Source organism: Toxotes jaculatrix, chromosome 5 (genome assembly GCF_017976425.1).
Source record: "Toxotes jaculatrix isolate fToxJac2 chromosome 5, fToxJac2.pri, whole genome shotgun sequence".
In the NCBI taxonomy this organism is placed as follows: domain Eukaryota; kingdom Metazoa; phylum Chordata; class Actinopteri; family Toxotidae; genus Toxotes; species Toxotes jaculatrix.
This window is the reverse complement of record NC_054398.1, coordinates 17,443,444-17,467,446: the sequence shown is the minus strand read 5'-3', so window position 1 is coordinate 17,467,446 and position 24,003 is coordinate 17,443,444. Positions and strand designations below refer to the sequence as shown.

At 41.7% G+C, this 24,003-nt stretch overlaps 2 protein-coding genes across 3 annotated transcripts; both read left to right on the top strand.

Annotated features, from left to right (window-relative positions):
* The first annotated feature begins 1,663 nt into the window (after window positions 1-1,663).
* On the top strand, window positions 1,664-9,214 carry pidd1 (p53-induced death domain protein 1). The gene is given in 16 exon segments (XM_041039242.1): window positions 1,664-2,695; window positions 2,932-3,345; window positions 3,485-3,637; window positions 3,762-3,813; window positions 3,925-4,126; window positions 4,545-4,694; window positions 4,819-4,992; window positions 5,092-5,239; window positions 5,321-5,456; window positions 5,543-5,693; window positions 5,889-6,012; window positions 6,166-6,281; window positions 6,998-7,105; window positions 7,429-7,625; window positions 8,282-8,502; window positions 8,505-9,214. Coding segments are annotated over 16 exon segments (2,916 nt in total). The 5' UTR covers window positions 1,664-2,166; the 3' UTR covers window positions 8,546-9,214.
* A 974-nt stretch (window positions 9,215-10,188) lies between these two features.
* On the top strand, window positions 10,189-23,724 carry slc25a22a (solute carrier family 25 member 22a). Of its 2 annotated transcripts, none has more exons than XM_041038373.1 (11): window positions 10,189-10,320; window positions 16,360-16,560; window positions 16,677-16,802; window positions 16,969-17,024; window positions 17,255-17,345; window positions 17,986-18,040; window positions 18,743-18,803; window positions 19,020-19,164; window positions 19,260-19,414; window positions 19,496-19,571; window positions 19,705-23,724. In XM_041038373.1, the coding sequence occupies exons 2-11, from the start codon at window positions 16,541-16,543 to the stop codon at window positions 19,856-19,858; spliced, it is 939 nt and encodes a 312-aa protein (XP_040894307.1). In that variant the 5' UTR covers window positions 10,189-10,320; window positions 16,360-16,540; the 3' UTR covers window positions 19,859-23,724. The 2 variants fall into 2 exon arrangements, with proteins under 2 accessions (XP_040894307.1, XP_040894308.1); XM_041038374.1 differs by lacking the exon at window positions 10,189-10,320 and adding an exon at window positions 12,703-12,797.
* The last annotated feature ends 279 nt before the right edge of the window (window positions 23,725-24,003 follow it).

Genomic DNA, 24,003 nt, shown 5'->3' with positions numbered 1-24,003 from the left:
TATTTGTTCTTTGTGCTTTTATTTGTTGTTGTGGTCATTTTGAAACTGATAAACACTTTAAGTGTTTTTCAAGAAATGGTCTGGGTCTTATTTTAGCTTTTAGAAACTTAGTTTTGAGACAAATAAAAAAAAAAAATTAAAAAAAGAAACACAATCTGTCCTAATAATAAAGATGCACAAATCTGACTTGTTTACAACGTCCTGGTTACAAAATAGTGAGCAGTAGTAGGGTTTCACAAGAAATAGTAATGAAATTACAAATCTCTTGCATCTGAAACACATTGAACAATAACACTGAAATGTTTTTCTGGAACTATTCCTTGAATAAAGTATTCACAGAATTAGACTGCAAATAGTCACTTTTTGTGGGCATAGATCCAGGTTTTGCTTAGGACATGATTCCTAAGAGAGCGTATCCTGTTGTGAAAGCAACATCAGCTAGGGTTCATTGTCTTAAAAAAAGTATCCCTTCTCTATCAAGTGTGTATTGACTACAGACAGTCAAAGCTAGATTTCCACTTTCCCAGAGTCCCAGACCCCCAGCGGCCCCAAAAGTCTCAGGTTCACTGTGGGGCCTTTGGTTTTGATAATTTCATTAATTGCGTAATTTCATAGGAATTTTCGCAACAAAAGTACAGTATCAACTAAAGTGTATCCTGCATTATTATATAACCTTGTGGCTCTGTTTTTTAGAGGGGCCCTATTTCAAAATCTAAGGGTCCCGGTTCCAAATCTAATACCTTAAATATTTTTATTTATATTGGGCTCCCATGGTGCAAGTTCCTCAATAAAGTTCCACAAACAGACACACAGAAAACCTGTCTTAGAAAATAATAAAGCTGCCACGTCTACTATGTGCTCTGTACTTCATGAGAACTTGGAGGTGACTGGGTGCACACAGTGCACAGAGGAGGGTTAATAATGGGGGATAATAATGGGATCATTGAGATTAAATAAAAATTATTAAGCGTCTCATTTGTTTTCATTTACATGGACTCACGTGGATTCACAAAGAGATGCCATTCAAGCTGAGCTCCAAACAAAGTGGCTCAAAAGGTGAAATGTGTCTGACCAGGAGATGACCGCTCCACTGGGAGGCTGAGAGGTTTTCAGAGGAGCATTTTGTTATTGTACCCAAACAGCTCACTGTACCACTGTACTGTTGTTGGCCTTTGGCACAAAATCTGAATTGGACAAATTCTTTTCTTCATGGTTAAATGGTTTCCACAACAGAGATGAACTTTTGACACTTTCCTTTTCTTTTTTTAGTATACACTGCAGAAATGAATGGACCACAGTGAATGGTGGAAAAAGCAACAGTAACAAATGCTACCATAGTTACTGCCCTTGGTTTAGGTTGTTAACATTTCAATTTAATGTAATTTTAAAATTTTACAGTGAGGGCCATTTAGACGTTTTAAAGCAGTTAAAAAACACACTCAAAACAAAATAATTCATCAGACTAAACAGCGCCACCAGATGGCCGAGCAAGGACTGACAGCGAGGCCACACGTTGAGAACAACTGTCCCGCCCTGAATTGAAACTTTGGCGGCGCCAGCACGGAGGCGTTCGGTGTTAAACACAATGATTACCGGACGGGCGGGGATTCTTTTTTTTTTTTTTTCATACCAATACTAGTAACTAGACTCTGCCCGTCGTGAAGCCGTCGAAGAAGTGAGCAAAACGAACGAGCAACTGTGATGCAAAGGCTTTTCTTTAAAAACATTCGGGCTCAAGGAAGTGTACGGAGCATAGAGTGTGTATAGGTACGAAATGGAGACACAGCTTAACCTCGAGACTAATATTACACACACTATATTAGCTTGTAATCAACATGAGTAACTCAACATACATTTCTAACGTAGCCACAGAGGCCACCAGAAATGTAATTCTTAGCTAACGTTTACATAAATTGTGAAGCTATAGCATAGCTGCGAATAGTTAAGAGCTACTGTAACTTATACCAACTTCACTCATCGAACATGTCATTGTAAGTTACCGCTTTTTACGGCAGTCATTTAGCTCTATTTGGCTTTAATGACAGTGAACGTATCTCGTCGTGTCATGAGTAACGTTACAGACACATCATGTGAAAACCCCCCGGACAGTATTGGACTAGCATGTAACTGTTAGCCAGCTGTGTAGTGTCTTAAACAGTAGCTGCGATGGAGAGAAGCAGCGAGGAAGGAGCAGTTCCTGATGAAGAGGATGCAGACCAAGCAACCAGTTGGGTTATGACAGACTGGAGGAAGACCGGACCAACGACTTCAGGTGGTGTCATGTCTGAAGGCCAGGCAGAAGTCTTGGAGCCAGAGAGGGATGAGAGCTCAGCTGCTCATTCTGTGTCTCCCTTCAGCCTAATGGACACCTGTGGTCCTTCCATATCAAGCCTCTCCTCCTCCTCATACTCATCCAATCATCATTATATCAATTCTTCTTCATCATCTTCTGTCCTGTCTCTGACTCCACCTTTGCCTCCTTCTGTGGAGCTCTCAGCTGTGTTGACTGATACAAGACTGACCCTGGATGTGTACCAGGGAGGAGCAGCGGCATTGCCACTTCTGTGGGGGTCCATCCCTGGGCAGCTAAGAGGCCTCCAATACCTGAGACTGGGCTCTGAAGATAAAGCAGGACTGGATGGTGCACTGGAAGTCCTACCGCATCTGACAGAGCTGCGCTCATTGGCTATTCGGGGTATATTTCTAGTTAATCTGACATGTTACCAGTTGCTTGTTAGTATGGATGATTAAATGGCTCAGTTCACATTGTTTCATTAATTTTTTTTGTTCTTAGCCTTGGAAATTTTTCCACACATAAAAGTGGCTATAGTAAATACTGTATTAAAATGTAATAGTATGAGTCATTCTTTATTTTCTCCATGCTTTGCTCCAATATTTCTGCTTCTAACTAACTCTTCTTTCTAATTAAAGGACACTGTTTTTATGACTCGCAAGGTGACCCGCTGCCTGGCCTCCTCACCACTTTGCCCACAACCGTTTCCTCCGTTTCTCGTCTGGTGCACCTGGATCTCTCCTTCAACCAGCTCTCCTGTTTGCCATCCTGCCTCCTCAGTATTCCTGCGCTGTCTTCCCTGCTTCTCTGTCACAACCACCTCTCAGCTTTGCCTCCTGATATAGGCCAGCTGTCATCCCTCACCTACCTCTCCCTCATGGGGAACGAGCTGGTCTCTCTTCCCCCAAGTCTGGGCCAGCTGAAAGCCCTACAGACACTGGATGTTTCACACAATCTCCTCCAGCATCTACCTGATGAAATTGGTTCTTTGGAGGGGCTTGTTAAGCTGGAATTATCCCACAACAAACTGAAACAGCTACCAGAGACTATGGGTAAGGGTGTTAGGATGAGTGGGTATGTCTGGGGAAGACCATTACAGTAATATACTAGAGTTCTCATTTTGTTTTAAGTGAGAGAAAATCTTAAATGTAGCAATAAAAAATGTCTAAACCTATTTTCTCTGTTGCCCAGGCTCTCTCCTTTTGCTCAGGGAGCTTGTCATTTACAGCAATGACCTCCGCCTGATCCCACGTTGTCTGAACAAACTGCCTCAGCTGAAAATAGATGTGCGTGACAATCCTTTGGGACAACCCCCAACCCCTCCCCCCCTCCCTCCTACACCTGGTGAGCAGAGAAAAAGGGCTTCAAATTGATTAGTGCTCAAATCATTTTGACTTTATAGTCATTAGATAGTCTTTACATGCTGCTACTATACATAGTCTCAGCTACATTTCTATTCTCTCACCAGATCGAGCTGAAACAGAAATTCCAGAGTTGCACCTTGGATTTAATCAGCACAGGTACAGTGTCACTCTTAGCATGGAGATATTTTCTCATTCTCTTTAATAAGATTGTCCGTTAAGGCGTTTCTGACCAGGTTAAGATGATGCCATGCTCCTTTTGCTCCTTAGTTTCTCTGTTTCGTCTGCTGGGTGTCATGTGTTTCTCCCAGGGGGGGCTGAGCTGCTGTTCCCCCCAGGGTGCCTGTTGAGAACCACAAGACTGGAGTGGATTGAAAAAAGGCCAGAAAGGAAGTGGGTGTGGCTGGAGGAGCATGACATCCTACTGAGTCGTCCTCTGGAACTTCACCCCCATGGAATCACGTTTCTTAAGGTGCATTAACTTAATTTTCCCATTCACATCTTAAACCACTTATTTTCCCTCAAATCACTATTGTGAAGATATAACTTCTTGAACATTTTGTAGTCAGGATGCACTGATCTAAGTTTTGATCTTTTGATCCCATTTCTAATTCATCTTGGATTATCTGCCAATACCACAAACCAGCCTGATACTAGTGGTCTATTTTCTTGCATTTAAAATCTGTGTACCTGACTGGAACTCTCTGCCAACATTTTCATGTGAGGTAACATGAGGCTTCAGATTGTTGTGGCTCTAAAAACTGACTTGGTAGGTTGGAATGGCGCATCTCTGTTTTATGGGTCATAGGTTATTTTTCTTCCCTCATGTGATTCCATTCTTTCCTGCACTTGCATGATGTAAATATACCTCAACTTTGAAATCCTTACAGCCCGTGGAAGTGTGTGTGCCATATCATCGAATAAAAAGAAGGGAGGTGGTTGTGCGGAAGTTTGACGGACAGTCGTGGAGCACTCTGCCCACTAATCTAAGGAGGGGAAGCGAGAGTCATAGCAGTCACCCTGGAGGACGTCCAGCCAGGGTAAAACATAAATCTCCCACTTCAAAGGAATATTACTTCAGTTCGAATCACCATGTCATTTTTCTTGGTAGTGTGCAAATTGTAACACCAGTGATGAAAAAAAAATGACCTGTTGTGCCTGTAGCTGGCGTGCTGCTCAGTGAGCCAGTTCTCCTGGTTTATAGCAGTGTCTCGTCCAGTGAAGGACAGTTGCTCTGTTACACCATCTGGAGCCCTGCTGGTGTCCAGCTCTGACCCTGGAATCAAGCTGCACTTCCCTCCAGACTCCACCATGCAGACCCGCACCATAACTTTACAGGTGGGCCATGAGTACAGTAGTATTACAGCCAGTGGCGAGGTGGTATCGCACTGACAGCACATCAGTCTTGAAGGCGTTACGTTACTTCTCTTTCTGTAGGTGCTGCCGGTGTCTGCGTTAGAGGTACAAGCACTGTGTGGTGATCCTCAGGCCAGAGTCAGCCCTCTCCTCTGCCTCTCCCAGACTCCCAACATACATTTCCTGCAGCCTGTCAAAGTTCAGATCCCTCTGCCATCTGGGCTCACAGGTACAGTATGCCATCTTCATTTTTATACATGTTTACATCAGGATGTATTAGCATTTATTAAAATGTCTGGTGCTTCTGCAGGACATACAGTTGATATGACCTGTTTGCACCTGCTCCATGGAGATCCCACTGCCCAAACCTGGACTGACATTACATCACAAGTGTCTCTCTATGTCACTCATTTGTATGCCATTTTCTACATTACACATTTCTCCTGGTGAGTTTCTGTAATATATTCTCATGATGTAGTTTTGGTTAATATATTTACAGTGTATCAATACAGCTTTGTGTCGACCTTTACAGGTACTGGCTGTGGTACACCACTCAGCGCTGTGTTAGCGGGGTGGTCAGGAAGGTCTATCAAAGACTAAAACAGTTTAAAGTCCAGTTCTTTGTCCTGCAGCGGAAAACTGATCCTTCACAAGTTTTGCTGCAGTGTTTACCAGCTAACAAGGTTGGTAATTCTCCTCTCTGGGCAATAACTCTGAAGTTTATTAGAAATACTTATGCACCAAGGACAGTCTGTGTATCAGTCTCGATATGTGGTGTCTCAGCCATGACGCTGTTTGAGTCCAACTAATTTCTTCATGGGTGTGAGTGTCATTGTAATATTTCTGCATAAACAACGATTGTGATGCTTCCTGCCCAGGTTGAAGGCAGAGTACAGTCTTTGTTGGAGCAGTATGATGGACCTCAGCCTTCAGACCTCTGTGACCTTCTGGAAGGAGAGCAGTTCTTTGCCGGCTTTGAGAGGGGCTTAGATATCAGCACAGGTCTGAAGTCCTCTTGAGGCTCTATCTTAAATAAACATTTTTTTTCCTCTGCTCCCTTTCCTTCCAAGGTCTTATGATCTGCTGTTGTGCAATAATTGTCCTGAAACAACCATTTGTATGAAGTCTGAGATGATATTTTCCTGTTGTCTCCAGACAGACCAGACTGTGTGCAGGGAAGGCTGTGCTTTGTGTTTTACTCTAGCCTGAAGAATCTGAAGGAAGTGTACATCTGTCCGGCTCAGGGTCAGAAGGTGCCAGTGAGGGGACAAGTAAGACAGACATCATATTCGGCAAACAAGAAAGTGCAGTGGCAGAAAATGTATTCTGACATATTTTCTTTTTGTACATGTATAATCAAAGTCACATTGTGTATCTTGCTTATATCCAGATGACATAGTGGTACCCACGGAAGGACAGCATGACCTCAACTACAGCATATTTGAACAAACAATATCTAACAGACTGTACATATCACCCATATACATACAGTAGAGCATATTATACACTATGTAACCAGAACAGGAGAAAACCCTGTCCACTGTAACAAAATAGAAATCCTGCTGGATGTGTTGATTCAGCTCCACTGTAAATTTTAAAAGTGATCTCAGGTGTTATGGGGTGTTTTTGAATTGATTTACATTAGTGTTTTTGATATATATATCATATATATATCGTATATGTAGAAGACCTAAAGACTAGAAACACCATTTCAACGTAATGATACATCAAGTTACAAACACGGAGAAAATATGGGTCACATATAAAACCAATGTAAGCTGAACATTTTATGTAAGGTAGCATTTATTTGGTAATATGTGTTGTCTTTAATTGATATTTCTATTTTTGTGGTTACTCAGTGTAAAATGTACTAGTTCACGATGGCTGCCTGGTTCATTTCCCTTTCAAAATGTAGTTGTCCTTCAAATCAGTTTTTATGTATTGTTCGGACAACACACAGACAATCCACTTTGTAACTGTGTTACAGGTATCTTTTTACAGAGGCGAGATTCCCAGCAATCTGCCAGAGGAAGTGGTGCAGAAGAGGAAAGGAAATGACAGCCAGTGGCTCGCAACTTTACCACTAAGACTTCCCGTGAGTGAAAGTAACAGATGTTTTCCTCCTTTTTCCTCATTTCATACAAATACCAGAGATATTTTGGTATTTTTGGAAAGTATGTGGATTGGTATGAAACAGTTGTGCATTTTGTCTTAAAATAATGGATTATATGCTGATTTCAGAATATGTGCATATTGGTTAGAAATAAAAAATATATTTCTCCTGTTCCTCCCACTCACATTATTATTTAGCATTAAGATTATTTAGCATCTAAACTAGATACCTATTTTTTGCTGCTGCCTACAATTAACATCAAAACCTGAGGGAATTGAATTATCTCCTCTCTGTTTGTGTCATAGGCTCTAAACTCAGACAACAGTTACATCATGGAGGAGCTCCAGTATCCTCCTCTCAACCTGGGTGACCCTGAAAGCGGCTATCTGACAGAAGCCAACCTGCTGTCCATCTCTCTTCAGATAGGACAGGACTGGCATGTTATTGGCATCAACCTTGGCTTAAGCTACCAGGAGCTGGAACGCATCCAGTACAAATACAGGTTGGAATGATAAATTGCATCCATTCAAAATTCCTGAGCTCAACTCAACACTAATGGTAATTCACAGGTTGTGATAGTTTTTATGGTAATTATTTTTACATATTGACTCCTGTGATTTTGAGATATAAATTCAGTTCAGTGGATACATTCATTTTAAACCAAGACTTGGTCACCACACTGTCAAAATGCAATACTGCAAATTCAGCCATAGAAAGTAGAGCTCAATTACAGTAGAAAAAAAAAACAAATATAGATGTCCAAGAATACTTAGAGTAGCTTAAAATGAAAATCAAATATGTAGCTTTTTTTGTTTAAAGGATCTCTACGTGAGTGAGAGATATAATCAGTGTGTACATGTGTGTGTTTGCACAGCCAAAGCCAGTCAGGGAACAAAATGGAGTGAGATGTTATGTGCGTGAAGGAAAGCTCGCAGTGGGAGAGAAATGGTAGAGAATTTCTGATTGTTTTAATCTGCACTGTCAGCCATCACTAAGCCATCTGGGACACTGCAGGAGATTACACACAGACTGGTGCTCATCTGGCCCTCCCCCTTCTCCTCATGCTCAGAAAACCTCTCATGACGCATCCCGGAGGTGGAGGAAAAATTATGCATTATGTAAAAATTTTTTGTTTGTGTGTCCTGTTCTCCCCGCCAGGGACAACCTGGGAGCCTTGGTGCTGGACATGCTGTTCCAATGGGCCCGGGGACAGAGAAATGCAGGACCTGGGGCAGTGTCGAGGCTTGTGGAAGCTATGGTAGAGAGCGGCAGGAGAGACCTTGCAGATGAGATTGAGGACATAGTCAGTATAGGAAGGAGAAAGTACTCAGAGTCACTGAGGAGAGTGGGTCTGGAAGAAGAGAGCTCCTCCCTCGCTGAAACACAGCAGTAGATGAGCCCTTGCTCGGTGCAGATGGCTGACTTACACTTGAGTAACCTGTTTGTTTACAGTGCACCCCCATCATCTCATCCTGCTGTCTAAACAACTGTCCTGGAGTACAAAAACACTCTCTTTTTTTCACAATCATGTCAGCTACCAGCTGACAGCACCTTTCATGTAAGCTGCAGAGCATCAAGAAAAATGGCGGAACTGCATGAAGATGATGGCCTGTTTATTCCCCCACTTTTTCAAAACTGTCTCAGTATTCAAGACAGTACTGTGATAGCTTATTTCTGCCAGGAGAAAATGATGAAATGTTATGCTTGCTAAAAATACAAGGCTAAGTCAGAAGTATGAAATACCATGACACAATTTTGCCATACCAGCTTAATATATGATTATTTTGACTTAGTCTCATCTCATAGTTCTGACGTAGTATCTCATCATTCTGGCTTATTTATTACTCATTTGCTTACACTAACAGAGTTATTATTAATTATCAATAATAATAATTTTATTTATAGAGCACTTTTCAAAATCACAAAGTGCTTTACAAGGCAGCACAATAAAACAGACAAGCCATGTAATCATTGGATTTAAAAAGGAAATAGAAACAACATGGTGTATAAAACCATAATAGTGAAAACAAAACAATTCAGTGTAAAAAAAAAAAGTACAAGAATTTAAAAAAAAAACAAAACATTTTTAAAGGAGTTAAAAGGCAGTTCAAAGAAATTTCAGACTCAAGTAAAATAAGGAAAGGTTCTTCTAGAAAAGTATGACTTAAGAAGGGACTGAAAAGAATTTACTGAGTCAGCTGACCTGATTTCCTCAAGCAGAATGTTCCAGAGCCTTGGGGCCCTGACTGCAAACACTTTGCCCCCTTTAGTTTTCAGGAACAGATAAAAGACCTCTGCGCAAAGATCTCAAAGTACAAATTAGTATCTTTCTTTTCACCATTCCTATCTTATCCTGTTGTTTTTTTTTTTTTTTTTTGTCATTTCTTGGCAGAAATAGCCTTCAGATAATTCACTCGTACCTGTTCAGGACACAGTTAAGAAGCAGAGCAAACACTGGAAGCTGTGGGACAGTCTCAGATGTATGAAAAACACTCAAAGTGCAAGAGCAGGCTGTTTTTATGGCTGATTAAATTTCTTCCCTGTGTGCCTTTGGTCACTGAGCAACCACTTTAGCTGCAGCACAAACTCTGTGACCTATCAGGACATTAGATTTTAGTTATGTATGACTATAATGTGTCTATGAAGTAAAACTGATTTAAAGAAATACTGCATGTGTCAGCTTTTTTTTTTTTTTTTTGCTGCGAGTCCTGCGGTGACTCACTGTTCTTTTTGTAGACACATTTATTGCTGCATGCTCCCCTTCATCCCCAATATTTCAACTATAGCCATTTTTCTATTTATATGTTCAAGGTCATGGGGGTTGAGATGAATCGTCACGATGACGCGGGCCCTCATCCCCCCACCCCTACACCTTTACTGCATGTAAAAAAAAATGTGTGTGTACTTCTACTATATACCACTAGAGGACTCCTTTCTTTAAACCCCCTTTTTTTCTACTCCATCGCCAGCCAGGCTGCCGCCCCCCCCCCCCCTCCCCCGTTCCCTGTCTCCCTCCCTCTCTCTCCCTGCTTGCCTGCTTTCACTTCCACCTCCTCTACCTCCCTCCACTGGACTCAACTGCTAGTAACACCGGTAGGTTAGCTGTGGTCGGTCTGTCAGCCAAAGATCCAGAGCGTAAATGCTTTGATTTCACACTGCGACCACACCAGGACGGATAACGGAGACGCCTCTATGTGGTATGTACATAACGGGATTGCAGTTGAAAATGTTGTTGTGTATGTGGCCGCTGTCAGCTTAAGAAAACGTGTATATTGGCATGAAGCCGTTAAATTCTTACCAGGGAATAACGTGAGGGCGACATATTTAGCTAAAATTTCCTACTGGAAAAAAAAACAAACAAAAAACAAATGGAGATAAGGTAACGTGAAAAGATAAGCTAGTACCGGAGACTGGGATGTGAACGTACGGGAGGTTGTCGCTTCGCTGTGAGAGGTAGCAGATCATTTCCCGTTATGTGGAAAATCATAATGTGGTGGGTTAAACATGTAACGGTGACTGTGAGGCCCGATGCTGACTGTTGTCGGCATTAACGTTAAAAATCACCGGTGAATAATCGTTACACTTGGGTCGTTAATGTCGCTTGTCATACGTTTTTTTCCTCCATAAAATCGACGAGCCGTTAGACAAAGATGTGGCGGTTATTCATTATTATGCTACAGACAGACGTGTTATGTCAAGTTTGACTTCAGTGTAAATTTTTATTATGCTTTCTTGTCGGTGTTACCACCGGGGCAGTAACCCCAGTAAGGCTTCCACTCAGTGGGGTGGGATGTTGGTAGTGGAGGCTAAACCCACACCTCCTTTTCCATTGGTAGAGAAAAGAGAAGCTACAGGCTCACATCTGACAGGCGGACTCTAGCTTAACATTAACACACTGCTGCTTCTAGAGGATCAAACTGATTCAAAATGGAGCATTTGAATAAAATCACCATTATTGCTCAATGTCTCGCCCGCTCATCCCTCATCCCTGCTGAGGTCTCAGATTCCACATGAGGAAAACTGATAACTGCTGAGCAAGATATCAGATGAACATGCAAACATACCCCAATGCATGCTTTTTAATTTTTTTTTCACAGTTACTTGCGTAGTGGTAGTAGTATATAGGTTATGATGGGGCCAGGCAGGTTTAATAAAGCATTCCTGCAGCCTTGAAATAATTGATGAGGTGAGCCATTCTTGGGTGTAAGGTGACTCATCCTGTGCTTTCCAGTTGATATATGTTGTACCTTTTTGGCTGTAATGCTTGAAAACATTGCTTTACTTTAAGACAACAACAACAACCTTGTGTTAAGTATTTATTTAATCTGCATGCAGGACCACAGGCATATGGCTAAAATCCCAGAGGCAAGGACCGCTAAATGTCACTGGTAAATGTGAACAGAATGGAAATGTAATAGCCACACTGGATGCTGTGCTCCTGTGTGAAAGTTACAGACATCAAGCTATTCAGTGGCTCGTTTTAATGCTACCTTAATGCTACATTTGGCTTCCTTTCTAGGGAAAGTTCACTTACAGTGGCTTTATTATTTCCCCATCAAGGCTGCAGGAAAGCTGAGATGGAGGCAAAACAGATGAGATACAAGAGAAAAGCCCCAGGTGACTTTAGAAACTGGGCCACCAGGGATACCTGTCGTGTCAGTGGAGGAACTAAACTCTACACCACCTCCCTGGACAGAAGGGGCAGTTTTCCTGCTTGTTATACCCAGTCAGTGATCACAACAATGCATAATTGTGTGGGTTTAATGGCTGCAATGTGAACTCAGAGTAGAGCACCTGTAGCGGAAATGCATTGGCTGTGTCCAGATCATAACTCTCACTCCACTGGTTGTAAGTGGAGATTGCGAGAGAGCTTTCATAAGTAGGTATTAGGTTTATAATCCTGATGCTGTAGGGAAGAGGGAATAGTAATCAGATTTATCTGTGACACCACAAATTTCATCCCTTGTTTCCGCAGTGCTGTAGATGTCCAAATATAGACCACATCTTATAAACCATTATTATAAAAAAAAAAGCATGATAGCAGCACCATAGCAGCTGTCGGGTTACTTGTGAAGAACAGGAGATATACAGCTGCCAGTGCAGAGAACTATTTAAAGCCCAATCCTTTTAGAAAATAAAAACTGATTCAACAAATACACACAAGGACAATATCAAACTGAAAGCAAATCACATAATATTAGCCGATAGTTGCCTTACAGTAGACACATATAACACCCACAAATTAATACTCAACTAGAAAAATAATGGTTCAAGAAGAAAAGTAACAGTGGACAGATTGAGTATATTATATTTGGCCTGCTCTTGTAGCTCAGAGAAATACATGACTTTTGATAGAGGATTGCAGAAATAGACTTCAGATCCTCCTTTGATTTGTCCACAGTGTGTTAATCGACCCATTTCATGTGAGACAGATGGACTGGTAACAACAGCCTCTTCTGTAAGCTAATGAGTAAAGGGCCCGTGTGATTTTAATTTCTAAACTGGCAAGCCACAGTCACGTGAGTTGAGTGCTGACTACCACAGCGCTTTGTCACTATAGCCACTCATGTCCTCCCTATCAACCACCAGACTCACTGTCATTTAGTCAGCAAGACCTTTACTCTGTTTGGCACTCGAAGGACAGAGAGGCAGCCAAGGAGTTGCGATAGATAAGGTAAAAGTTTTAGTACCTGATTTGAATGAAAGGAGTATATCTTGCATTGTGCTTTACATGGTAAAGAAACTGGGGTGGATTTGTCTGCAGACTGTTTTTTTTTTTGGGTGATTGAGATGTGCCTTAGAGCAGATTAGCCGAAGCAACCAACTGCAGGTATGCTTTACATATGATAATCATGTGTGGAAATTGATAACTAGCACACATAAGTACTTCTCTTATTTATAGCACTGAGTATTGTCAGTTTTTTTATGCATCTCCAACAAATATACTGTTTTGTTTTGTATGGTTTGAGAGAAAAATTGCCATATTTAGGGCTATTATCCCTTTGTTTAATACATTATTTCATCATTATATTATTGCACTACATATTACATGTGGTGTCATTCATATATGGTATGTAATTCTTGCCACACCCTCTGCCCCACCTTTATGGGATTGTGGGATGGACTCCTAGAGGAGATCATTACATGCAGTACTATTAAGTATTTAGCCTTAGACATTGGTCCATAAACTTGTACTTACTAATATAAAAAGTTTCTATAAAATGACATCTTTTAGTTTAAAATCCTAACTTGTAGCACTGCACGTTGCTTTACTGACAAGGTTCTTTCATAAATCATATATATCCTTGTCAGTAAAGCAGGGTTTGTTTCATCATTGTTTAAGTTAAAATGATGTACAAGGGTCAGAGCACAGCTGTTATCTGCCCGTGGGTGTCTGGACTCTCTACTAGCGCTTTAATCACGTGCCTTCAATGGCTGGTTTAAGTTTTAAGTTCAAGGTTCTACATAGCAGGCAAGTTACACAATTGCCTTGTCTATTGTTTACTCATCAGTTCTTATCTGCTTTAGAGGTACAAACTCAAAATATGACCTCTGTGTAAATGTGCATGCGCGTGCGTGCGTGCGTGTGTGCGTGTGTGTGTGTGTGTGTGAGAGAGAGTGAGATGTTTAAAGTCACTTGTGGTCTGCTACTTCGAGAAATAAGTTTTCCGGGTCACTTTTAATCCATTGTTTTGTCTTGTTAACTATGTCTGGTCAGAAGTAAGCCTCTTCTTTTAATAGGTGGTGATTGAATTAAAAACTGACTTTGCACTGAAAATGATTTTTAAAGTGATGTACTGACGTGGTTACGTGGGGTCTGGAGAGAAGAATGACCAGTTCCTCTGTGGTTTCCTGACAGTTTGTAATTTTTTTCTTCTGCTGTGAGAATAAAATGAATTTGTTTGAGGTTTGGTTGATGCCACTGTGCTGCGGACACTGCACAGTGGGGCTAGTTGTTTCCATACAGACTCCAATTGTCATGACAAGACATTGCAGCCAGGCTATGACCTGAGGGCCAAATAAATATTCTCGTGTAGACACAGTTATATGGTGTAGATGAATTGAAGTGGACGAGTAAAGCCGCGGGCATGGTAAAGAAAAAGGGACGCGTCAGTTTGATTGGTGACTCATGTTGGACTGCGGCTCTCTTTACAACCCATACATTTTCTTCTCAGTCCTGTCACTAACAGAACATATAGTCTTGTCTGTAAATTGTGGTTTAAAGAGAAACCTGAGTGCTGACTGTGGAGTTAACAACATGTTCTGTGCATATTCATGAGGAAGTCAGTGATAGGAAATAGGGAAACAAAAGTAGCTTGCAGGAGAGTAAAAAATGTGGCCCAATAGCTGTGTGAGAAACAGCGGAGAGAGAGATGAACGATGAAAGTGAGTTGCGAAGTGTGAAGATCTCAGAGGTGAACACCCAGCCAACAGAAACCACAGGGGTGGCTCGCTAACCTGATCTGAACCCTAAACTTCCACCTCTGGAGCAGCAAGCGATGGCCTCAGGTCCCCATCCAAAATAAACATGCCAGACCACAGCTGCATTCATGCCGAGATACTGATATCACAAACCTAAAAACATTCACTCACGCTGTGCAGTCTCTCTGAAATGGATCCTGGGAAATTAGTGATATTTGTGTCACACAAGTGTACGCATATTACACTTCACAAAGAAACCCACAAGTCAGCAAAGATCTGAGACGGAAAGGCTGTGTTTGAGAGTCGTGACTCGTGACTGAGGGAAATGATGGGGGAGGGCTGGTGAGGAGGAGAGAGGAGGAGGCGGGTTGCACACGCGGAGGCAGGTTGTGATTGGTGGATGGAGGGGGTGGAGAGAATGGAAGGGGAAATGGGAAGCATCTTTTCACACAGAGGGCATTCTGTACTGTACCAAAAATAGGGAGCATCTCAGCCACATCATCTGTTTGCTCTAAATTATCGTTATAACATACAGAGAAAAGAATTTTCCCCCGTATTGCTCCAGTTTCACACCGAAAGAGCTCAGGCATAAAACATGAATGTTCAAGGACACGCACAGGGCACAGATGTTCCAGTGGTGATAGATTTGTTTAACAGAGAGTAATCCCTCTATAATGATGGATAAAGCTCTATTTTGAGGGAGCTGTCAGCAGTGCTGCGTGATCATGCTACACTGGGGTTGGCTATAGGATGTATAGTGATGTATAGTGATGTATAGCTATGTATCTTTTGCTGTTGTCCATATTTAGGGTTATTAAGTAAAATACATAGTTTTTGATGATCAACCATAGGCCTGATTCATTTAGTCAGTTGACAACAGATTAATATCAACTGTTTTCATGATTGATTTTTCAAAGAAAAAAGTCAAACGTTCCCTCAGTTTCTCAAATTTAGGATTTGCTGCTTTTCTTTGTCTTATGTGATCATAAACTGAATCTCTTTGGGTTTTAGGGTAATGGTTTGATTAAATACCCCTGACCCCTGACCTGCACGGCCACTTGTAACTGAGCCCTGTATTTGGTTTGGTCCACAGCTCACCTGGTAGAGTTAAAAGTTCTTACTGTCACACAGCCCCAAACCATAACTGGGCAAGCTTACATTCGCAAAACTTCAGTTTTCCCCACACACACTCTCTAGCATGTTTATATTTTTTCAATGAACGTGCTCTCAGTTTCTGTCAGTGCTAAGCCATTGTCTTGGTAATTTGTGGGTTCCACAATGGTGGTGTGAACTCACCACTAAAATTAGTCACATCATTTTTTCAGACAGTTACTGCTCAGCATGTTTTAAGCTGTTTATTTGGAAGGGTTGCATTTCCAGTTTTTTTTTTTTACGACCTCTAGCTTTTACTCCTTTTTTTGGTTTGAATACATTCATTGTAAGTCAGTTTAGACATTGAATGTGAATAAGACAAACAATCTGATGAAGCAAGCCTGTTGTAATGTTTGTGAAAGCAACGTTGCTTCATTTTAACTTTTGAAATGTTTTGTTGGAAGTCATGTCATAGGAGTGTTTAATGTGAACTGTCATGTCATGTCATCATCTGCCGCTTATCTGAGTCCAGGCCCAGGTTGCAGGGGCGACTGCTGCCCAATCCACAATGCACCGAAGTCCTACAGCACCTCCCACGGGTGGTGGGCCTATGGGAGACAGTGTCATCCAGAGTGGGGCTCAAACCCATGACCCTCATGCTCTACCAACTGAGCTAACCGGGCGGCTAATGTGAACTGGTCTTTTGCTATTTCTTTTTACAGATATCCCCTAACTTTAACTAACAACAATTGCAAGGAGACCAGTGGACAAAGCATAATCAGACTACATACTGCCACTTGGACAGCAACACACTACGGTAACAAACAACAAAAGACAAGGACGACCACTGAGTGACCAGCTAACAGACAGATTGGCACTTTGACCAGCCGGGGCTTGAGATAAATGGCTGACAAGCAGATCAGGTAAGGTTGAATGTGGAACAATCACAAAGGTTTGCAACAAATAGACAGTACTGTGGCCTTGTTTTCATCTAATGAGCTTTCATATTTTTGTCTCCTTCTCTATGGTCACTGTCTAGTTTGCCTGCCAAATTGATCAATGGGGGGGTCGCCGGCCTAATTGGAGTGACCTGTGTGTTTCCTATTGACCTGGCCAAGACTCGCTTGCAAAACCAGCAAAATGGATCTCGCCTTTACACCAGCATGTATGAAATTTCTGTATTTTACTTTCACACATAAACAGTCTCTAATTCACTGCTGGGCTGTAGTCAGAATTAATCCGCAGTACCACCCAGTTTATCATCAGATTTATTTGAACATCCTGTCGGCAGTTGTTTCACAAACATACCAGCTCATGTATTTGTGTTACAGGTCAGATTGCCTTATTAAGACCATCCGGTCAGAGGGGTATTTTGGGATGTACCGAGGTAAGCTATAACTTTGACAAGTGACAGTTGTGATTAATGTTTGAGTCCTCTGAAGTGTTCGGTCGCATAAGATTCTTACTTTCAGCTACAGACATCAAATGGAGGGATCTGTGTCTGACTAAAACATGCAATTATCTGAAAAAAAAACTTCCACCAAAGTCCGCCTCATTCACTCTCCTCTTTTTCTTTTCTTTGTTCTCTCTTGGTCTTTGTCCTTTTTATCATCCCAGGAGCAGCGGTGAACTTAACACTAGTCACGCCAGAGAAAGCCATCAAATTGGCTGCCAACGACTTCTTCAGGCATCACCTCTCCAAGGATGGGTGAGGCATGAAAGTGCTGACAGGCTGACTGACACACACACCCACTCCCCTCATTCACACTGTGATTAACTGGCGTGTTTACTAACATGTAACCTGACACATTAGCTGTCTGTATTCTCGCTAAGGCTCCAGTTAATCCTCCACCTTTCTGTCATCTCCTCTGGGGCATCAAGAATTTCACGACGCTTTGTTAACTGTCTGGTTTAAAAATGCTGAATTACTTGTATGTGTGACAGCAGAAGCTCTGTCTGAAATCACGTTACCGGGTAAAATTAGCACAAAGTGGTATCACATGTCAAAACATTAGCAACCATCATCTGGTGTTGATGAAATCAAGCACTAAGCACTGTCTGCATAGATAAAGCCGGGTTTCTGGGGCCTCTATCTCCATCTCTATGGTGACAAACATGCAGGCTGATGAATGATTGACTTGTCTGGCCCAGCAACTCACCTTGTGAATTATTAATCTGGCCTTGTGCCTGACATGTTGATATAGAAGACAAAGATTAGCATCACTAGCACAGGTGGTGACAATTCAGGGCATTTTCAGGGCTGTGGAAATAAAGTTGTCTGGTTCTCACACTGTTAGTCAAATGCATGCTTTTATACTGATCTGGCTTTTTTGTTTTTTTTTTTTCAGAAAACTCACTCTGTTCAAAGAGATGCTGGCTGGGTGCGGGGCAGGTACATGCCAGGTGAGTGATAGGCTCCTTTGATTGCGTCCTCCTGTTCTCCATCTGGAACTCCTGCCTTTAGCACTGCCAGTGTCAGCTCACGTAGAAACCACTAGGCTTCGGCCACTGCCTCATTTGTCTCTGCCTCCGGCAAGAATTAGGCATGTCTGCATTTAAACAAGAGGTGGTGGTTGCAGAAACATGCGTCCCCTGTTATCTGTGATCAGAGCGTGACCTGTAATGTTCCATTTTCATGAATGATTCCTAATCACTGAAATGCGGTCCTGTTAGCAGGCGATACACTGGCAGCTAGATGTGAGTGATCAGATAAGACATTGTGAGAGTGCAAGGCCATGTGCACCGAGTGAGTGAGTCAGAGGGAAATGCCTGTTGTCAATGAGGGCAAAGGCTTCAAGCCCAAGGAATGTGATTAGATTAAATGTAGCAGACCCAGGATTAAGATTGCGCCTGAGAACATGGCCATCTCACCCGTAATCCAGTTAACCAGTACTACTATGTGGATTACAAAGGAAAACAAGAGTTGACATTTTGCTAATGAATGCCAGTACATTCACACTGGATGCACATTTTGTCTGACACACTCAGTACTAATCAACCCTAAACTCAAATTACTTGCATTCACATGTAGGAAAATCAGCTCATGTGTTCACAGTGTGCATATGTTGACACTGCACCTGAGTTGTTTATTTTGTTTTGTTGTAGGTTATTGTCACAACTCCTATGGAGATGTTGAAAATCCAGCTCCAAGATGCTGGACGAATCGGTAAGAGGATATTAAATCCAGATGGTGGTTTAGCAAAGAATGAAGTGTATGTGGTAAATTGGAGAAACAGCGGCCTCAAGTGGCCATGTGAGAGATAACAGCTGCTTCATCACAGTGTCTTCTTACTGTTATGAATTCAAAATGTCTGCCACTAACATTGTTTTCAAGGTGTTTTAAGTTGTGAATTTGCTGCTATTAATGTTGTGTGTCTTTTAGCTGCTCAGAGGAAGCTGATGCCAGAGACAGTGGCAGCAGGTACTGTGGAGACCAAGTCCCCAACAGCCATGCAGCTCACAAGAGATTTACTGAGGGAAAAGGGGATCGCTGGGCTGTATAAAGGCCTTGGTGCCACATTGCTCAGGTAAAACAGATCTGGTAATGCAGGAGTGGTTTTAACAGCCAAATGTAATGAAGCTTTCCTGTGATCATCGGTCTTGTGTTTTTTTCTTTTTGTAGGGATGTTCCCTTCTCCATCATCTATTTCCCCCTTTTTGCCAATCTGAATAACCTGGGCAAAAAAGGAGGAGAAGGCCCTGCTCCGTTCTATGTGTCGTTTATATCAGGCTGTGTTGCGGGGAGCACAGCGGCTGTCGCCGTCAACCCTGTTGATGGTGAGCAGTGAGACCGTGGACATTGCCATGCACGCACTGATACTTGATGTTGTATATTTACCTGAGCTCTGTGTGTTGCAGTGATAAAGACTCGACTGCAGTCCCTGAACAGAGGGAGCACAGAAGACACATACAGTGGAGTGACTGACTGTATCAGGTGACCTCATTATGTCATTACTGCTACACCATGTGTGAGGCTGTGTGTATGGTGCACCACCACATCTACTGACACATAACTACTGCTGGCTGTATCTTTCAGATTATATAATAAGCTTTCATTTGCTGTCTAGGAAAATCATGCGTAATGAGGGTCCAGCAGCCTTCCTGAAGGGAGCCTACTGTCGAGCCTTGGTCATTGCACCTCTGTTTGGCATCGCCCAGGTAGTCTACTTCCTGGGTGTGGGTGAATTTATCCTCAGCTTCTTGCCTAAAAAAGACAACTAAGAAGCGCCTCCTTTCTGCCTTTCCCTCCCATAATGCATTACACCAACCTGCGTGAGGATTCATCTCTTTCTGAAAGAAGTTTTGGATGGGTCAAAGCATGACCAATCAGTTCGTTTTGTTTTCAAATTTGTTGTGTTGAATGTTGAAACAGTTTAGAAGAGAGCCTTTGTTTGCCAAGCTGCCTACGGTGGCGCACAAAATTCCAGTAGGCAGGCTCAGCTAGCTCTCTGGAAAATGAAGCCACAAATATCATTTGAAGTTTTAAAGGAATATTTCTTTATAATTACAACATATTAATGCATTTTGGAATATGATTGTTGAATTTTCAAAGTAGATGTACTGCCCTTGGTTGCTGCAGTTCTGCAAGCCCTACAGTACTTTTATTTCAAATAGCATTAGCCTCTAAATGAGAAGACCATAGTGATTTATTGAAAATTATAACCCCAACTAGCTAAACTAAATGCACATACCTTACTTAGATTTGAGACCGTTAGCTCTGGTACAACATTTACTAAAATGCAATTTAAGATATTGCCCATATATGTCTTTAAAAAAAGATATCTTTTTAATATATGCCTCTGTTTCAGACAAAAAGCCAGGGAATGTGTTGTGTGATAACAGCACACCCCCTGTGATCTTTCCTTGGAAGCCACATCCCTTTCTGTAAGTGGTTGTAATGACCTCAGCCATTCAGCTCCAAGCAGACTTTGATTGCCTTTGCTATTTAAGTAGATCAGGTTCCATCTGATTTTTAGTGCTACCACAATGGTTTGACTGTTTTGCCTCTGTGAAAGAGATCTCTGTATCCTGGTCACACACTAGGGTGAAGAGACAATGTACTACATTTGGGCATTATGCACTACCAAGCTACATGTACACGTTGTTTAACCTCGGCACAGAATCACAAAATAACAGCTTCTGTACTTTTTCTGAGGGTTGAAACTGCCAAGCATGTTGTACTTGAGGTCACATCTCAATCAGTAATGTCAAACCAGGGATTTAACCGTTAAGGGATGTTGGAAAACACCTGCTGGGACTTCACTGATTGGACTGTGTCCAGAAGTAGCAGCTTCAAAATTTCAGTCCACAGAGAACAGCACGGGAGCTTTCCTCTGTGTAATTCATTGTGAATTCAGATGAAAGCATTAGCTGTGAGCACTAAATGAGCTGAAAGTAACCTTAATAGATCAGATATTCACTAATTTTGCTGATACATGGTCAAATATCACCTGCTGAGGCCTCATGTGCACAGTCATCCATTGTGGAGCCATAGGCTGAAGTCGTCATGTCCCCTTAGATCCAGACATAATTATTACTGTTTACAGATGAGCTGACACTCAATTTAAATTCTTTTCTCCGAACTTGAATTCAGTGGCAGGACCCAAAGACCTAATGAAAAAAAAAAGCTTTCTTTATCAGAGAATCAAACCGGTGTGTTTTCAGTGTTTTATGGTTTTTACCAAACATCTCTGCTTGTTTGCTTTAGAGGTTTTGTTTGCTTTAAGCTGCTGGGGAAAGCAGCCCCGTCTGTGTCTTGTTTATGCATCACACCACTGAATCCCTGCCATTGGTTTATCTCGCCGGAGATCAAGGTGACTTTGGTGTGTATTATCCAATCACATTCCTTCCTCGCTCCCACTGTTCAAGCAGCTCGTCAATTGTACTGTTGCACTGTAGATAGGCAATGCAACTTTTCAGTGTATTATCATTTGTGGGAGTGAGATCTATTTATCAATATTCCTTTCTATAGGTGATATAGCACTATATATTTGTATGTGTTGTTTTCTGTGTCAAAGTGTCCACCTTAACTATATTGTACATATGCAGATGATATGAACTTTATGTTTTAGGATTTATTGTTGGTTTTGTACATGATGGCTTATTTGCACACCTACCTCTCCAGCTCCCCCCTCAATCCATATTGTGGTGATTTTATGTTATGAGGTGGACATATCAAATGAAGGAACATGTTTTAATGCAACAAGCATCATTTGAACTTATGCAGCATATTGATGAAGGTTTTTTTTTTACTGTATGCAAAGGGGAACTCTAGTGTACATCTAGGATGGTGTTTTGGAGGTGCCCTTTCTCCTGAGCTATTGGTTAAGTCTGTGGGTCAGCTTATTGTCCTGTTTGCTACTGTTTTATTAACAAGGACCAAATGAAGGATCGTATAATGACGATAGAAATGTAGTTAGTTTTAAGTGAATGACCTGTGGCACTACTTGAACAGTTCTGGAAATGAAATTAACTCTGGACAAGGCCAGTGGGGACCTGCTGACATCAGACTGTAAATTCAACATCTGTCTTTTGAATGGTGCTTCTTTCAATGACATAGCTGCAATATGACAGTGGCGGCACTAACGACCAAGGCTGTATCGACTGAATTACATGCTAGTGAATCTCAGCATTATCAATGTCTTAACTGAAAGCCATAGGTCAGCGAGGGACAGGGAAACTGCTAGACATCGCTTGGCACCTCCAGCCATGTTGACAAATGACAAGCAGAGCCACAAGAAAATGGCAAAAAGACCTGCCTACTTGTGTGAGCTGAATAATTGTTGTAGTTTTTTTTTTTTGACATTCCAGTTGCCAGTTCATCTCAAATATGCTGTTATTGTGATCATAATGCCTATTTTTGTGTTGTTGAGATTATTGTTATGATTTCTGAACCTCCCCCAACCCTCCTTGATTTTTTTTTGTGATCTGTTTTCGGTTGGATCTTGAAAATGTCGTGCAAGTCATTTTGTTTTACTCAGCTGTGAATTTTCTCTGACCTTGTGCATTTGGTTTCGTATGTGTGTGTGTGTGTGTGTGTGTGTCTGACTGTGTAGTGATGTAGTTGGTGTGTAGTTCTTAGTGTGACACTGCGGTATTTTTTCCTCTTTGATTGTCAGACCCATGCTCTCTCCCCTCTTTCCCTCTCTCTGTCACACTCCTCTGCCGTTCACTCTGTCCAGCATCCACAGCCGGGGCAGAGGTTAATGCAGAGGAGTTCTGAACACCAAATGTATGACTAAGAGTGTATACAATCAAAGAAAGCACAAAGGATTATTAGGCACAAGAGACTGCATGGCCCCACTTTAAATACTCAGACAAAGTCCTTGGAAAACTATGTCTGCTTTTGCAGACATGGATCAAAGTCTGATTTATTTCAGTGGAGATTTTGATTGAGATTAACTTTTTAGTCTTGGAAGAAAGTTTATCTATGTCTGTAAAACTTGATCCACAGGGCTGAGACAACAGAGACATTATAAGAGACCCATGTGACGGTGTCCACTATGTTACCCATCAGCAGTTAGTGACAAAATGTATATCGCCTACATATTCTCAATGAATCAGATATAAGAATGTAACTTAGATATTATGAGATGTATTATAAATATAGTGAAGAGTTTATTACATTTTAATCTAAAGATTTGTGCTTTACACATTCACTGAAAAATTCATGAACCAGCTCACGGATATGCAATAAGTAGAAACCACACACACGGGAAGACACTAGAAAAAAAATAAATAGAAAAAAACCCCACACACACTGAACACAATCTGTCAATCACACAACATCACACAATGTATGAATAATGCAACCGGGACCTTGGAGGCCTTCTGGGGTCTGAACTCTCTTCATGGCCTCTGTTCTCTTCCTCCAAGAGGAACTGTGCATTATAGCACTTTAAAAACAAGGACCCCCACCCAACCTGTCCATCTACAAAGTGTCTCTCTGTGACATGGAGGGTGTTTGTGAATATGTGTGGTGAATGACACAGTAGTCCTAAACATTGTTTACAATGCAATGTAAAAAATAAATAAAATATTGTATTCCCTGTCACAATTTGCTGTTCAATAAACTGACTGTCCTGAAATTGCCTGATGTAGTTGTCTGTGCTGAGAGTTACACTTCTATTTTTTTTTTACACTCATCTCTGTATCCGCTTTCAAGGTCCAGTGGTCGTGTGACAGAATACAAAAGAACTGACACTGCCGTTTTTGTCTGTAATTGTGCTGTGAAAACCAAACAGCAGGGCGATGTGTTGAAGAGTATGAGGATGACATTGTGCTTCCCCAGGGCACAAGAACAGCTGAGGCTGTTGTGGTGTGATGATTTGCTGCCTTGTGGAGCCACCAGGTGTCAGTGTGGGGTC

Excerpts from the sequence above, each read along its gene's own strand:
- slc25a22a (XM_041038373.1), top strand. The coding sequence starts at position 16,541 with ATGGCTGACAAGCAGATCAG. Across the intron at positions 16,561-16,676 it reads ATGGCTGACAAGCAGATCAG|TTTGCCTGCCAAATTGATCA; the intron begins GTAAGGTTGAAT and ends GTCACTGTCTAG. Across the intron at positions 17,346-17,985 it reads CATCACCTCTCCAAGGATGG|AAAACTCACTCTGTTCAAAG; the intron begins GTGAGGCATGAA and ends TTTTTTTTTCAG.